This window comes from Muntiacus reevesi, chromosome 3 (genome assembly GCF_963930625.1).
Source record: "Muntiacus reevesi chromosome 3, mMunRee1.1, whole genome shotgun sequence".
NCBI lineage: Eukaryota > Metazoa > Chordata > Mammalia > Artiodactyla > Cervidae > Muntiacus > Muntiacus reevesi.
This window is the reverse complement of record NC_089251.1, coordinates 90,733,059-90,751,373: the sequence shown is the minus strand read 5'-3', so window position 1 is coordinate 90,751,373 and position 18,315 is coordinate 90,733,059. Positions and strand designations below refer to the sequence as shown.

Below are 18,315 nucleotides of genomic sequence, written 5' to 3'. Positions count from 1 at the left end.
GGGCCGTTACACTGAAGGCCAGTGGGTGGAAAAAGCACAGTTGAGTATCTCCATGAATGTGTTTACCCTTAACACCACCACCCCAGAGGTTCTTGCTGGCACAATTTGAAAGAGTTAAGACATTTCAAGATGAAAGGCCTGGATGCTCCAAAGGCTGGCCTATTTTCCCAAAACACCATAGAACTTACTGAATCTCATGGTCTACATAACACAAACATTTCTTTTATGCCAACCTCTAATAAATTAATGCAGCATACGCCTGGATATCAGATGAAAACTAGATTACACATCGCAATTTGGTATTGGAGGATATAAGTAGCCCTTTATTCTCATCCCCGTTTTTCAACTAAAATTTCTTTCCCCACCATATAAGAAATGTCAAACAGAAAGACTTACAGAATCTTCAAAACTGCTGTCTTCCTTAGATGGTAGCTGTACAGTAGATTGCCAGTGCAGGGAGCTGTCACAAATCTCTAGATCATCAAGCAAATTTTCTAAACCTGCTACCTCAATGCACTCACCAGTCAAGCCATCTTGGTCACATATCTGGGAAACAGTAAAAAGTAAAAATAAAAACAAACAATACCATTTTCTAAAACAATAATGAAAAAGACCATGTCTCTCCCCAATACTCATTTTATTGTCTCACCTCTTGTCTTTTACTGCATACAACAGCATTTTCATCTACGCTACAGCATTCAGTATCATCATCCAGAGTACAGATGTCAAATTCAGCCTTCCCCTGCAGGCCCTCTACAAAATAGGAGTCATTTTGCATAATTGTATGTATAGTAAACCTGGACTTGGCTTCCAAAGGCCGAGGAATTTCACCTTGGCCTGTATCAGCTTTCAGCAATGTCTTTTGGCCAACTGCAATTAATGGTGCATTACTGATCACTGGTAAAGCACCTTGTGACTTTGCATCACATGCCACCAAGTTTGCTGAAAAGCTGCTTCCTACAGCTGCAGATGGACCTTCAGTGATGTAACTAGAGTTTACATTCTTACCCAAAATACAGTTTGAGGAATCTGCAACTTCTTCAAAGGTGTGCTGCTTTAAATCTTGTGAAACCAAAGAATCTGAAGTCCATACTTTCATTGGGTAAATAATGTTTGAAGATCCTAACTTCTCTGCAAGGTCAAGAGCAGAAACAGACTTTATCTTCCCAATGGGAAGAAACTGTTCATTGTCTATACCATACTGAAATAAATTTGACTGTGTTTTGCCAAGACCAACAGCCTGTCTGAGAGATTTTTCACTTAAAGATGATGATGACTTAAGCTCTGGACTAAGAGAAAGTGGCTTAATGACTATTTCCTGAGGAGCACTGGGGATTGATTTTAAATTGTGACGCCAGTACAGGGAGCTATCACCATCATCCTTTTTATACAATGGTTTTGAAGCTCCTGATTCAAACACCCCAGGAGTAGACTGATAGCGTGGATGATTAAGTTTATCAAAGAAAAGGTTTTCATCATAATTTAACAGGGAAGGATCTAGACTTTTTGGTTCACTTTCTTGGCTGTCATTTGTTAAAGATTTGTTGATGTCAGTTTGGATTTCATTTACTGTACTCTCTTTCTTGGAAGGTTCAATAGAGGCAATAAGTGCCTGAAAAGCTACATTTTCCGTAGCATCAACATTTTTCCCATCAAAAACAGAAGTTGCCTCTTGGTTTCTTTCTTCTTGAAAATACAGCTGTTCTGATGTCTCATTCGAGTTGGATTCAATAGTCTGAAGAGGACCACCAGAAATCTCCATCGTAGAGGTATCAAGCCCCCGGGAGAGTATATGTGCTTCTGAAACTTCTACAGAATTATCAGGAACTACAACATTCTCAATATATTGTATTTCTGAAGATCTGGGATGCACCCCTGAAAACACTAAAGTATTTCTATTCTCCTTTAATTCAAAACATTGAGATAATCCTTTCCCCAGATCTTCTTCATTTCTTTTATAACTCTCCAAAGAATCCACCTTTTGTTTCACCTCATTCTCAACAGGAGCCCTTAAACACACACTCTCAAAATAATGACTATCAGACATCGAGGGAACCTCGCTTCCTCCTGATCCCAACAAACAATGCCAGAAACAATGTGGCGTTTTATTATTAAAATGAGGAGCAACTTCATGTGGAAAAGAAACATGATCCTTACTGATTAGACATATTTCTGGATGGTGTGAAGCTCCCTGCTTGCTCGGCGGCATATTTGAAAAAGAGAAATTGTCACTTTCCTTAGGAATTTTATTTCTATCAATTGTGTCAGATGAATCTGAATAAGAATCATGGTCCTTACTGGCTAAATATTTTTCTGATTGTTGTAAAGTTCCTCGGTTCCCATACTGTGCATATAAATAAGAAGCATCAAAACTGTCACTTCCTTTAGGATTTATGTATTCATCACTTATATCAGATGCAGTTGAAAAAGAAACTTGGTCTTTATCAGCTAAATTGGTTTCTGGCTCCTGCATAACTTCTTGTGTCTCCCATGACATATATGAATAAACAGCATCATAATTACCAGAGTCTTTGCAGGTTTTCAGATCATCAAGTGTATTAGATGAAACAGTCTCTTCTTTAGTCCCTTGTTCAGGAGTTAATAAAGAGTGCTGAGACTTAACAGCTGTGCTACCTGTAAGTGGGTGCTGAGATACACTAAAGCAACTGTTAACTAAGTCTGAAGCTACTCCTGAGGCTGCCTGGAATAAAGCTTCACTAACTTCCGACGGTCGAGAAAACCATTCAGTGTCTTCAGACTTACCAGGAATTCCCCTGAAAATATACAGTTAAAAATAAATAAATAACACATTAAAAACATTTATCTTTTTTAAATACTAAAATGAGAAAAATGCAAAACTGATGTTACTAAAATTGAGGTTATTTGAAAAGTATGTTGAAAAAAGTTCTAATTTCAAATTCCTTTAGAGTGGCTGATGATTGAATACAGCAAATTTTTTGTAGACAGAAGGTGAACTACCATCCTATGACCTGATATTTTCTCAGGCTTCTCTCAAAACAATACTATGCCCCAAAGATGATTCTTTAAATGAAAATTTCAAACTTTACCATTTAAAAATATGCAGTTTATTACCTATCATAATTTAATACTCATTTAACATGCATTAATTCTTTTACTAGTTATTATGTTCTTAAAAACCACTTAAGTGATCTACTCTTCAAACAAAACATAACTTAATCATTGGCTGACTACTGTGTACAGAATACTTTCCATAAAAGTAATTTTAAAGTAAAACACAGCATAAGGGCAGAGGTTTTTAACTCTGTAAACATTTACAGTTTTTCATTTATGTTGTCTTTTATTCTTGGATAATTCCAAATACCATTTGAAGAATTCGAGACTTGTCTCTCATGATGACTAAAAGACTCATTTGGAATAACTTTAGATACATCTATTAGAAAAATCATGCTACTTTATTATTTCCTATTTGCACCTCCTACACAGGAAAGAGAGATAACCAGGTTCACTCAATATTGGCTGACAAAAATGAAAATGCCAAACAAGCTAGTGACCATGACATGAATACTTTTTACAGAATGGGAGTGGACTGATGGACAGCAAATCAGCAGATATGTAAAGAAGAAAATCGAGGGTGCTTTCTAAACTAAAATATGCCTAATGTGCTAGAATACATTAGAAATTATTTTTAAATAAACTACACTCCCCTGCCTCATCTTTACACATACCATCCTGCCAAATTAACATGTACATTGTCTCAAGGCCTTGTTACCTTCAGAGTGTGTACTGAGAACATCACCCCAAAGTCTCACTAGAAGTCATTAATTTAGTAACAACTTAGAACAAGAAAAGAAAGAGTAAAAAGGTTATATGCAACTACAAAAAAAAATCATCCTACCTCAGAGGTGCAAAATCTAGTTCACTTTGATGAAATAAGGAATCAGGCCCAAACTCTTGACGTTCTGTCAAACATGTCAGCAAAGGCAAATCAGGAGAAGCAAAACTGTCCTGTAGGACTGCAAAGTTTCAAATATAAAAATGTTGGGAATGCTGATAATTAACTGCTTAGCTTATACAATATTTTAAAGAACCTAAATGTTGCCATCTAGAAGTTTCTACAAGCATTAGTATGATAATGTAACAAGAGCAGCAAATACCATTTATTAAGATCCAAGCTTGGAGAAGAAAATGGCTACCCACTCCAGCAATCTTACCGGGAAAATACCATGGACAGACGAACCTGGTGGGCTATAGTCCATGGGGTCGCAAAGAATCAGACACAACTGAGCGACTAAACAACAACAAGATGCAGGCACTTAACATACAATATTTTATTTAATCCTCATCACAACCTTGAAGTATAGGTATTATTATAGTCATCTTATAGATGAGGAAACATGATCATAAAACTTAAAAAATATTAAGTAATCTGTTCACATTCAAATAGCTTAAATGCCAGAGTACAATCTAGACCTAAACACTAGATTTTTTAGCAAATGCTCCTAACAATTATGATTGTTTTTTTCCATCTTACATCAAAGTGTGGTTCACAGGCTCCCAGACATCCTTAAGATACTCCCAGAAGATGCCTGGGTCAAAGTGATATTCAAAATAATATTAACATATCATTTGCTTTATTCACTCTCATTATCTCATAAGGATACCATGGAATTTCCCAGAAGCTACATCACATACGATAGAGCAACATACTGAAGGCAGAAGCAGATATCAGAACCTGTTTGTCTTCTAATAATTACATATTTTTAAGTAAAATAACATTAGTCTTCTAAATATTTTTGATTTGGAAAGTTATTTTTCTAATAAACCAGGTTAATTAATAACATCAATGGAGTTGCTACTTTTGAATGAATTGATAAACTCATTTTAAAAGTTTTTCAGTTTTAATAATTTCAAATATTGGAAAACATCAATAAGTCACATCAACAAAAGCTCTCCGTAATTTTAAAGTGTGTCAAAGAAATCCTATGGCCAAAAAGTTTGAGAACTGCTAATTTAAAGGGGAAAAAAACGCTTGTGAATACCTGAATGTCACCTTAAATAAGTTCTAACATCCGTAAATATGTACAACTAGGTATAAACTCCTTATTCCTTATAGTATTTATACAATTACAAAGACAAAAAATTAAACACTAGCAGAAACAAACCAATAGTTTTCTATTTCATATCAATTTAACTAGACGAGTGATGTTTTGCTAAAACTGAAATGTTCTTTAAATATGAATGTAATACTGTAACTACAGTATACCTTCTTGATTTCACAATACCTATAATAATACTGCATTCCTTCCCTATCATAACTGTCACACTCTTGTTTTAATCTTCAGTCTGTCTGCTTCCCACTTAGATAACCAATTCCAAGTCTGCTTTATTCAGAGCTATATCCTCAGTGCTTAGCAAAATACCTGCTAAAAGTACCTCCTACACTTAGTAGGCACCCAGAATACAATTATTTATTTATTAAATGGATTAATCAAAAATGAGAAACTGAACGATAACAGTAACATTTGCCACCAAGGACTAATGGGTACAATTCTTCCTTGGCTCTGGCTCAGTGTTAAACCTTCATAATAGAAATCTTTCATTCCTCTAAGAATTGTGAAGACTTTTAAACAAAGACCCCACATTTCCTCACACTTGGACAGCTGTTGATGACCTGGATACTCTTTTTTGAAATATCTAACCGTTCTGGCCCCAGTCATCATCATGACATTTGCCACTGGTGAGATCCACTCTACAACTGGATTCAAGCCTAACAAAGTCACGATGATGAAATTTCCTCTGGTCATCAGATCCCAGGATCTGATCTAATTATTAAAATGTTCTATTTTACCTATGGTAACTGAGAAACTGGAGCTATAAAACTCAAACCATGTAGCAGAATCTCCAACCCAATGCTGAAACTATTCTATTAGAGAATTTCACTTATTTGCTGTGACATAATGCTCAGTTTTTTTTGTTATATAGCTATATAACATTATTAGCTATTATTAGATATATTCCATTATTAAATGGCTCTCCTAGTTGAAAACAGCCTCCCTCCCTATAAGTTTTGTAGTCTCATTTTCAACTCTAGACTAGGAAATGGCAAACATCTCCTATAAAAGGTCAGCGAGTAAATATTTCAGGCTTTGTTGATCACACATGGTGTCTCTGTCCCATGTAATTCTTTTGTTCATTTGTTTTTTACAATCCTATAAAGATGCTAAAACCTTTTTCAGCCCACAGACAGTACAAAATCAGGCTTCGGCCTGTGACTAGTAGCTTGCAGACCCCTGCTCTAGACCATTATCCAACTCATCTATGGTACTATTATTTTCCTTTTATTGTACTGTCTTTCCAAAAGACAACATAGCTTTCCTCTATATATTCCTAGCATATTAACACACAATAGGCACTTAGATATTTGCTAAATAAATGAATAAATGAAAAATAAGTTGCTTCATCTTTAGCATGACAGTTCTTCAAATATCTGATCATAGCAAAGTCTTTTCTTTCATATGCTATCAATGTTACCTCCTCTTACAAGGGAACTCTAACTCTAGTCAACATCTTTCTTTAAATAAAAAACTAAAATTGACTTTGATGATCTACATCATTGACTATATTGGCACTGATACTTTTTACTTGGATAGCATTTGCTTATATGTGTAACGAAGTTGTTGGATTAACTGCTAATTCATGCTCCTCTACAAAATTCTGTTAAGACACCTCCATGGTTGAATCCCACACCCTTGACAAAGGTTAACTGTAAAATCTGTGGTGGTTGCATTTTCTTCAATTTTTGAAAATAAAAATCTGAAGAAAACAGAAGGAAAAACAAAATAATATTTGAATTATGATTTAGGCATAAAAAAACTGAAATTACCATATTGCCTAAGCATTCCCATATATGTGTAACAATCTAAAGTAATGATAGAATAATTCTACCTCCTACCTTGATGATTTGAAAAGGGCTTAAAGTTTATCTTTTGTAAAGAGCTAATAAATTAGTTCCATATTAAACAGAGGAAAGCAGGAAGATCTGCCTCAGACAAGTCATTTAACCTCTTTATATCAATGTTTGGATCTAAAAACTTAGGATAATAATATATGCCTTAACTAGTTTTAATAATCTAATTAGGTAAGCATGAATATTTGTTTTTTGTTTGGTTTTTATACATCATGGAGCCTCCATTGCTGAGAAAAGTAGTCAAAAGATAACATATGGCTACCCCCAAGAAAAACTCCACAAAGTCAGGACTGAGGAGGTATATCCATTAGAGAAAGTTTATTATGCCTTCTGAGAGCAATAGGGAATGATAAAATGAGGAGCAATTGCATGTTTAACACAACTAGACCAGCTGGCCAGTGTGAAAAACCAGAAATAAGCTAATACGTGTGAGTACAGTTCTACAGAGTTCAACTCAAGGATTTAGAGGCCAGATTTGCAGTCCCCCATATGTATTTTGTAAATGTGAGGTATTACTATTAGCTAAAAATAAAGAGGTATTACCTAGCAATGGAGAACATAAGAGGTCTCTGTTTGGATCCTTTCCTTGATCTTCTGATTGGGTCAATATACCTTCCTCCAAAGAGGCAAAGTCAGTCACTTCAGTCCCTTTCTCTCTCACATTAAACCCAGTCTGGGCTGTATTCAAGGTGTAGGATGAGTCCATTTCTTGAGGAAGACAATGCCAAGATTCTGTTCTCTAAAACAAGAATTTTAAAGGAAAATATGCTAAATCATTAACTGAGTTACCATACACATTAACATTTAGATTAAAATGTCCACTCACAATAGCATAAAGCTTCCTATTTCACATTTTCATCAAAATTTTCAAAAATCAAAGCTGTTCTATTTTTTCCACAATATTAATAAGATTTTTTACCTTTTCCCATTATTACACATCTTTTAACGCGTTGAACCACTGGTATTTCTGCTATTCTTTAATATTACTTCTTATATTAAAACAATAAATTTGGTTCTTCATGATGAAATCCTACAATATGATAATAAAAATGAAAAAAAAATTTCCAAATCTAAAGCTACAATATTCTCTACACATGACCACTTTACTAACTCTTATTTGCTATACTAGTTTCTAGTGGACTTCTTGGTGCAAAACATCATGTGGTTCCATGAGTCATGAGAGGTACATTTGTCTCTCTCAAATGTTAACTCTTATATTAGTGGCATGATTCAGAACAATGTCTCTCAAAATACCTATGGGAAGGATCAGTTCTTCCTACTTCCAACTCATTACAGAATGACACTTTATTAAAATACTAATAAAAATTAATAGGTAACAAGTAAATAAAAAATAAATTAATTTACAAACTAGTTAAAAAAAAACTAAGAAAATGAAACTGAAAAGGTATGTAAGCCCAAAACACAAAACACAGGTCCAAGTGTCATTTTCTGGTACTAAAAAACATCAACTTGCTATAAAAGTTTCTAAACACTTCCTCTCAATTCTTTTTATTTCTTGACAGTAACAGGCAATTCATGGACTGGCACTAATACACAAACCACACTAAGTAGCAACGCTGAACTAAAGTTGAATTAAAGATTAATGGTAACAAGTTTTATGGCATTTTATTTAAATCTGTTTAAAAAACAAACTTAGTATTAGCTAATAGTTAAGAATATTCTTCTTGTCATGCTATTAAAGTATTCCTTTATTTTCATTTTAAGTTAATTTGATTAGGAATGGGAACAAAATTTGATCAAATAGCATTAGAGCATCATTTCTCCCCAATTACATCTGATAAAATACAGCAATAAATTTCTTCATAATGTAACAACTTCACAGTAGTAGGCAGATGGTAGACGAGATCTTTAATTAGATTTGATATCAGTCTTTAACTGCTATCAGATTAATCAGTATTTTTAAATGCTTTTGTTCTCTAACCTTGTTCTGTATATTTTTATACAAGGAAATTTTATTTTCCTTAAAAATATAAAAGACTTCATCAGTGAATTCATTAGATCCAGAAAACTTTTTGATAGTTGGTACTATTGTGACATGCTTCATTTCCTCTTAGTTCCACTTCAACTCCATAAGCTTTGATAGGTTTGTATTAAATCTATTTCATTAAGGTGTTTTGTTTTTTTTCTTGACTGGATTTGCTAGGAATGTATACATTTTTTCTATCTTCAGTGTAACAATTCTACTTTCTAACTTATTTCTGCTTTTCTCTTTACTGTGTTTCTTCTACTCACAGTTTTTCGTTAATTATACAAACAAAATTTTTTGTTAAACAATGATTTTAACCTATCTCTTTTAAAAAATGAGACAATGACATTATATTGATGGCTAGCAACAGGCTTAGATATATAATGCACTGATATTCATTGTTTTCTCCCTCAACCAAATCAAATTTTTTTAATTCCCAAATGATCCACTTATAAAATATATATTATAATTTAGGAAGATTTCACAATTTCAACAAAACTTTAAAGGATTATTTCCATTAGTTAAAATTCTCTAACCAAACTTAAGAGTAAGCTTTAAAAAAAAAAAAAAAGGATACACAACTATCCACTACCTAATATCAACTATAAAAAAATAAATATGCAAAGAAAAATAATACTGGAGAATAATATTCTAAAATACTAACACTATCCATCTATGGCTTACCGGATAACAGACCTTTGACATTCCAAAATATACCAATCCCATCTATGTCAGATTAATTAGTCAAATCCATAACATCAAATTGCTATTGGAAACATGCTTTATACATTTTTCATACTTGAAAAATAAAAAGGAATGTGAGAATGATTTTTTTTTCTTTTGAGAGTGCTCAATTCAATAGGGGATAGTGGGCCAATAAGTAGGTTTGAAAGCAAGGGAACTGCAGTCATCTTGGGATTCTCACTACAACAAAATTTCAGGTCCCCAACTCATCTCTGCTTAGCCCCTCTGACCAGGGTTTCAGCCTTGTCCCATAGTTTATTCCTCACTACAGATGAAAGATGTATTCATTTGCTCTCCTGTCCATACTCTGATCTCCACAGATCACTCTAGCTCCTAAACTGCAATAATTGTACAACCTTAAGAAGACAATTATCCTATCACATTTACATTTCCCCGGTAGCCCAGCTGGTAAAGATCTGCCCGCAATGCAAGAGACCCAGGTTCAATCCCAAGGTCAGGATGATCCCCTGGAGAAGCAAATGGCAACCCACACCAGTATTCTTGCCTGGAAAAATTCCATGGACAGAGGAACCTGACAGGCTACAGTCCATGGGGTTCCAAGGAGTTGGACATGACTGCATTTTCCTCTTTACCACTCTTAAGTGTTCATCAGTTCAGTTCAGTCGATCAGTTGTGTCCAACTCTTTGCAACCCCATGGACTGCAGCACACCAGGCTTCTCTGTCCATCAACAACTCCCAGCGCTTACTCAAACTCGTGTCCATCTAGTCGGTGATACCATCCAGCCATCTCATCCTCTGTCATCCCCTTCTCCTCCCGCCTTCAATCTTTCCCAGCATCAGGGTCTTTTCCAATGAGTCAGTTCTTCGCATCAGGTGGCCAAAGTATTGGAGTTTCAGCTTCAGCATCAGTCCTTCCAATGAATATTCAGGACTGATCTCCTTTAGGACAGACTGGTTGGATCTCCTTGCAGTCCAAGGGACTGACTCTCAAGAGTCTTCACCAGCGCCACAGTTCAAAAGCATCAATTCTTTGGTGTTCAGTCTTCTTTATAGTCTAACACTCACATCCCTTAATGACAAAAGGAAAAACCATAGCTTTGACTAGACGGAACTTTGTCAGCAAAGCTATGTCTCTGCTTTTTAATATGCTGTCTAGGTTTGTCACAGCTTTTCTTCCAAGGAGCAAGCATCTTTTAATTTCAAGGATGCAGTCACCATCTGCAGTGATTTTGAAGCCCAAAAAAATAGTTTGCCACTGTTTCCATTGTTTCCCCAACTATTTGCCATAAAGTGATGGGACCGGATGCCATGATCTTAGTTTTCTGAATGGTGAGTTTTAAGCCAAGTTTTCCCTCTCCTCTTTCACTTTCATCAAGAGACTCTTTAGTTCTTCTTTGCTTTCTGTCATAAGGGTGATATCATCGGCATATCTGAGGTTACTGTTATTTCTCCTGGCAATCTTGATTCCAGCTTGTGCTTCATCCAGCCCAGCGTTTCTCATGATGTACTCTGCATATAAGTTAAATAAGCATGGTGACAATTTACAGCCTTGATGTATTCCTTTCCCGATTTGGAACCAGTCTGTTGTTCCATGTCCAGTTCTAACTGTTGCTTCTTGACCTGCATACAGATTTCTCAGGAGGCAGGTCAGGTGATCTGGTATTTCCATCTCTTGAAGAATTTTCTACAGTTTGTTGTGATCCACACAGTCAAAGGCTTTGGCATAGTCAATAAAGCAGAAATAGATGTTTTTCTGGAACTCTCTCGCTTTTTCGATGATCCAACTGATGTTGGCAAATTGATCTCTGGTTCCTCTGCCTTTTCTAAAACCAGCTTGAACATCTGGAAGTTCACAGTTCACGCATTGTTGCAGCCTGGCTTGGAGAATTTTGAGCATTACTTTACTAGCGTGTGAGGTAAGTGTAACTGTGCGGTAGTTTGAGCATTCTTTGGCATTGCCTTTCTTTGGGATTGGAATGAAAACTGACCTTTTCCAGTCCTGTGGCTTCTGCTGAGTTTTCCAAATTTGCTGACATATTGAGTGCAGCACTTTCACAGCATCATCTTTAAGATCTGAAATAGCTCAACTGGAATTCCATCACCTCCACTAGCTTTGTTCATACTGATGCTTCCTATGGCCCACTTGACTTCACATTCCAGGATGTCTGGCTCCAGGTGAGTGTGAGTGATCACACCATCGTGGTTATCTGAGTCATAAAGATCTTTTTGTACAGTTCTTCTGTGTATTCTTGCCACCTCTTGTTAATATCTTCTGCTTCTGTTAGGTTCATACCATTTCTGTCCTTTATTGAGTCCATCTTTACATGAAATGTTCCCTTGGTATCCCTACTTTTCTTGAAGAGAGCTCTAGTCTTTCCCATTCTGTTGTTTTCCTCTATTTCTTTGCAGTGATCACTGAGGAAGGCTTTCTTATCTCTCCTTGCTATTCTCTGGAACTCTGCATTCAGATGGGAATATCTTTCCTTTTCTTCTTTGCCTTTCACTTTTCTTCTTTTCTCAGCTATTTGTAAGGCCCTCTTCAGACAACCATTTTGACTTTTGCACTTCTTTTTCTTGGGGATGGTCTTGATCACTGCCTCCTGGACAATGTCATGAACCTCTGTCCATCCATCCATAGTTCTTCAGGCTCTCTATCAGATCTAATCCCTTGAATCTACTTGTCACTTCCACTGCATAATTGTAAGGGATTTGATTTAGGTCATACCTGAATGGTCTAGTGGTTTTCCCTACTTTCTTCAATTTAAGTCTGAATTTTGCAATACTAATTTCATGATCTAAGTCATAGTCACCACTGAACAGCGACCCCACAAGAGACTGACCCGGACTTGTCCGTGAGGTCCAGGAGTCTCCAGCAGAGGCGTGGGTCTGCGGTGGCTGCTGCAGGGTGGGGGGCACTGAGTACAGCAGTGCGTGCACGCACCTTCTGAAGGAGGTCGCCCTTATCTTCATTGCCTCCACCGTAGTTTCACCTCAGGTCAAACAACACGGAGGGAACGCAGTGCCCCCCCATCAACAGAAAACTGGATTAAAGATTTACTGAGCAAGGCCCCACCCATCAGAACAAGACCCAGTTTCCTCCTCAGTCAGTCTCTCCCATCAGGAAGCTTCAATAAGCCTCTTATCCTTATCCATCAGAGGTCAGACAGACTGAAAACCACAATCACAGAAAACTAACCAAACTGATCACATGGACCACAGGCTTGTCTAAGTCAATTAAACTACCCAAGACAGACAGGTCATGGTGGAGACTTCTGACAAAACGTGGTCCACTGGAGAAGGGACTGGCAAACCACTTCAGTATTCTTGCCTAAGAGAACCTCATGAACAGTATGAGTGTTCACAGTCATCTTTAAAAACACTGTTTCACAAAAATTTCTAACTTTCTTACCCTTTTCCCCCCACCATCCTATCTGCCTGGCAAAAGCTGAGTTCTAGTTGAACCTCTCCTTGTCTTAATCCAAGCAATAGCACACTGCTGAAGAAAACACACACTCAGACTGGATTTCCTTTAGATTTTTTTAAAATTAATTTTTACTGGAGGATAGTTGATTTTTTTATTTTAAAAATTATTTAAAAATAAATGAAAAAAAAGTTATGTTAGGAAAATAACCTTAAAAATTGTACAAAAGTATTTTTAAATAGAAAAATATGAAAAACAATAGTTGCAGGTTAAAAAGTTAAAAGAATACTAATTAGTGTGTTGAAATATTAATATATTCAAGAGCCTATGTTGTCACTGATCTCATGGTTATGATAATTTGCCTCCCTAGTATCATTTATTTAAAATAAAATGGCATGTTAACCACTTAAAAAAAAAAAAGTGAAGAAAAAGAAAAATCTGGCTTCCCAGATGGCAATAGTGGTTAAAAAAAAAAAAAAAAAAACGCCTGTCAATGCAGGAGACACAAAAGATGCAGGTTCAAAAGACTGGAAAGATCTTTTGGGTTGGAAAGATCCCCTGGAGGAGGAAATGGCAGCCCACTGCAGTTTCATCGCCTGGGAAATCCCAAGGACAGAGGAGCCTGGCGGGCTGCAGCCCGTGGGGCCACAAGGAGTCAGATGTGACTGAGCACAGCACAGGTGCACGGCTGACTTACAAAGCTGTGTTCGTTTCTGCTCTACAACCAAGTGGATCAGCGATACGTACACATACATCTCCTCTTTTTTGGATTTGCTCCTAGTTAGGTCTCCACCCAGCACTGAATCAAGTTCCCTGCGCTATACAGTAGGTTCTCATTAGTTGCTTACTTTATACTTAGCAACAACAGTGTATACACGTCAATCCCAATTTCCCAATTCATCTCACCACTCTCTCTTCTTCCTTGGTATTCATATGCTGTTCTCTATGTCTGTGTCTCTCTCTCTGCTCTGTGAATAAAATCATCTATACCGGTTTTTCTAGATTTCATATATATGCATTAACATAAAACATTTACTTTAGATTGATAACATTAAACCTCAAAGGCACTCAGCCCTGCCTGGAAATTCTACTATAATTTCCTGCCAAGCTGACTGGCCAAAATGATTACTTTACCCTTTCCTCAGAACTACTGGACTCTCCTTCCTCATTTTCAACTGATGACCTCATTTCCCACTTTAGTAAGCAAACAGCAGGAGATGGAGCTCCCTTATCTTCCTATCACAAGATCTACAGCCCCATTACCTAACCCAGATTTTCATTTTATGACTTAAACTGTCTCTCCCTCTACCTATCAAAGGCTTTCCCATCTCATTCCATTTTTTCTAATAATTTCTTTCCTATACGTGATTTCCCGCTTTCCTTCACACACTTCCCCTTCCTACTGAACGATTCCTCTCTTCATGCAAACATACTCCAATAATTTCCCATCATAAAATAAAACTTTAAAAATTCTGTTGACCATTCTTTTCTTTCTGCTTATTTTGCTATGATCCTGAGTGTTATATCCTTTCAATTAATATAAAAAGGCCCTCAAACCTCTAAATATTTTTGATTATGTAAGAAGAGGGATGACAAACAATAAAATAAATACAAACAAATTTTGAAGAAGTAAAGGTTGGAGATACAAATATGCAACCTTTAAGTATACAGGTATATTTAAAGCCCTCGATCTACATGAGAATCAAAATATTCCAACATATCAAACAGAAGTCAAAAACTCAAATGTGTGTAGGTACATAAGTTGAGGGGACACAATTCAACAAATAACAATCTCCCTTCCATTAATGGTCACAGATTATCGTGTTTTTTTCTTATTAGGATTTCTCGTAACCCTTTTTGCTTGGTGACAGTAAATCTCCTTCCTCTATATCTTGCATTCAATGGATAGTAACTGCAATTCAGAGAAAACTGAAGGACCCAGAAGAAATCTGATACCTAAGTTATTACCTGATCAACTTAAAAAATTTATCATTATAAGACTGTATTCTTTTCCTCCTACAAACATATATGAGGTTTTCCCTATCTGTTCACAATTTTTCCGTTTCCTCTAAGTTTATTACTATGTTCTAGATTAGTGGTTCCCAAAATTTGGTCCAAAGATCCCTAGGGGTCACTGACATCCTTTCAGGGAAGTTACATGGGCCTCCATTTTCTAATTATGTACCTATATATGGTTAGATTTTCTTCACATAATTTAAGCAAAACAATATATCCCAAAGGACTAAACGCAGAAAGCAAGTCTGAAAGTTCAGTTATGACAGTTAATTTTATGTGTCAACTTGGCTGGGTCACAGGGTGCCCAGATATCTGGTTAAACAATTTGGGCACTGTGAGAGCGTGTCTGGATGAGATTAACATTTGATCCACAGACTTAGTAAAGCAGACTGTGCTTCCTGATGTGGGCAGGCCTCACCTAATCCATTAAAGGCCTGAACAGAACAAAAGGCTAGACAAAAGGTAATTCGCTCTCTCTGTCTGATGGTCTTCAAGCTGGGACATCAGTCTTCTGCCTTTGGAATCAGACTTGGCACAGAACTTAAACAATCTGCTGGCCTGTCATTGAGCCTTTAGACTTGGGTTAGAACATATACCGTCAGTCAGCTCCTAGGTCCAGACTGGAATTAAACTATCAGTGCTCCTTGGTCCCCATATTACAGATCTTGGGATTTCTCAGTCTCCATAATCACATGAGCCAATCTGTTGAGGAAAACACTGACTGAACCTGCCCGCCATGACCAGGCAAGTGGCCAGCCACTTGCATGAGTTATCTTAACAATAGGAGGTCCCAGTAAGTAATGCGGAAGTAACAAGCTACCACCATCAGGAAGAATTTGGGAAAGGTCAAAAGGAGAGAGGAGACACCAGCCCAAACATCCTACCAACCTTCCAGAATTCTTCTCTTGGCTAAGCTACGCACACACCACCAGGAAGGACCCTGAGACAGAATGATCAACCCAGAAACTAAACCCCATCACTATAAAAACAGAGACTGCAAGCCTCACGGCAGAGTAGTTCTCTTGGGTTCCCTTACCCTCCTGCTTACCAGCTGGGTGATTTTCCCCAACAAAATCTCTTGCTTTGTCTGCATGTGTGTCTCCTTGGATAATTAATATCCAAGTATTTAGACAAGAGCCCACTTCTGGGCCATAGAAGGGGTCCCCACTCCTGCAACAAATTCCTTATAAAACACACACAGATACACATATTTACACACACACACACACACACTGTATATATGTGGGCTTTCCTGGTGGCCCAGCCGGTAAAGAATCCGACTGCAGTGCAGGAGGCCTGGGGTCGATCCCTGGCTCAGGAAGATCCCCTGGAGGAGAAAACGGCTACCCGCTGCAATACTCTTGCCTAAAGAATCCCAGGGACAGAGGAGCCGGCGGGCCACAGTCTGCGGGGCTGCAGAGAGCTGCACACAGCTAGGCAACTAACACTGCTGTAAACACACATGTATTATCTCCTCTTGGTTCTGTTTTCCTGGAGAACCCTGTCTAATACCACAACCGTCTTCTAGTAAGGCTAACATTGAGATGTGCAAAAATGTAAAACAATGCCATCCTTTCAACCAATTTTTTTTGCCTTGGAAAACAGTAATTTTTCATTTTAAAACATATTTTATGTTAATATATAATGGATTTGTTATTTTTTAATAAATACTCTTAGAATGATTTAATTTTAATAAGTTAATGTTGATATAGACAACCCTTATAAACAAAAACTCTTTAAAACACTTTTGAAAAATGTAAAGGAATCCTGAGACCAAAAAAAAGTAAACTACTGTTCTATATAATTAAGGCTGCCAAAGATCTACTAGAAAAGTGGAATATTAAACTAATTCACCTCTTTCCACTCTTCATAGCTAAATCAGAATTTCTCATGCTGCTTATCAAAAGAAAGACAGTTTTCCAGTTACACAAGACATACCTGATCATCCCCAGAACCCCACATAGCTATATTTTCCAAAGAGGCCACGTTAGTATCAGAAATCTGTGTTCCACTATCGTTTTGATATAATGGCTGTTGCCATAGATGACAGGTCAATGGAACAACCTGAAAATCAAAGGCGGATTTAAACAGAGTAATAACACAATCCCTGTGACTAAACAAACAAATTTAACATTTAAGCTATGTTTGTCAGTTTATAAAGCACTTTCACAAATATAACATTTAGATTTCATAATCACTGTCCAACTTATTATCTTCACTTAAAATTAAGCAAACAGAGGACTTCCCTGGTGGTGCAGTAGTTAAGAATCCGCCTGCCAATGCAGGAGACATATGAGTTTGATCCTTGGTCCAAGGATATCACACATACCAGAGGGCAACTAAGCCCATGTACCACAATTACTAAGCCCAAGCTCTAGAGTCAGTGTCACAACTACTGAAGCTGGCTCGCCCTAGAGCCATGCTCTACAAGAGAAGCCACCACAAAGAGAAGCCTGTGCAACCCAACTAGACAGTAGCCGTCACTCACCACAACTAGAGAAAGCCTACGCACAGCAATAAAAACTCAGTGCAGCCAAAATTAATTAGTTATTTTTTAATTAATTTTTTTTAAAAATAAGGGAATAGTGATTTTGGTTACACAGTATAGACTTTGGTTACAAGCACGGACTTGACATATTCCAACAAATCACACCAGTTCTTTACCCTCCTATGCTTGTACCTGGAGAAGGTAATGGCAACCCACTCCAGTATTCTTGCCTGGAAAATCTCATGGACAGGGGAGCCTGGTGGGCTACAGTCCATGGGGTCGCAAAGAGTCGGACACTACTGAAATGACTTTGCACACATACTTGTAGAAGTAAAAGAAGCAAGTAGAAACAAGCAAGTTACCTATTTTACAATCTTACTATTTGAGACATCTAAGAAATTAACCCTAATAACAGGAACTAAAATCATCCAAGAGCATGGAAAATGGGGACAAAGTTGGGATCATTTTGCATAATCAGAGGTTGAAGCAGGGCTCTCCTATTTGTGAAAGAAGGCAATAAAAACTGAAGCAACGCACATGGAAAACATCAGAGGCAATCAAACAAAAATGACTTCAGTCACGTCAAGTCACCTACTGGTTCAGGATGGGTTACTGAGATTTTCCCCAACATTCTTGGAGAGTAAGAACCCAAAGCTTTCAACGTAAAACCTCGTTTTAAAGGAGATGCAAGGGGCAAGGTGGAGACAACCACAAAAACAACAGGTAGAGAAGAATGTACCAAAAGAGA

The 18,315-nt window shown here is 37.0% G+C and overlaps 1 protein-coding gene across 10 annotated transcripts in view; it reads right to left on the bottom strand.

Moving 5' to 3' along the window:
- Positions 1–18,315, bottom strand: part of ALMS1 (ALMS1 centrosome and basal body associated protein) — a 190,531-nt gene that overhangs the window by 142,960 nt on the left and 29,256 nt on the right. For 6 of the 10 annotated variants that reach the window (XM_065929545.1, XM_065929549.1, XM_065929550.1 and 3 more), the window contains exons 2-7: positions 17,018–17,143; positions 7,493–7,688; positions 3,878–3,995; positions 1,009–2,774; positions 650–753; positions 397–546 (exon numbers count right to left, since the gene is read on the bottom strand). In XM_065929545.1, coding sequence (XP_065785617.1) covers positions 397–546; positions 650–753; positions 1,009–2,774; positions 3,878–3,995; positions 7,493–7,688; positions 17,018–17,143 — 2,460 coding nt within the window. The remainder of the gene's footprint in view (positions 1–396; positions 547–649; positions 754–1,008; positions 2,775–3,877; positions 3,996–7,492; positions 7,689–17,017; positions 17,144–18,315) is intronic. The other 4 variants (XM_065929553.1, XM_065929554.1, XM_065929547.1 and 1 more) reach the window with 4 other exon arrangements.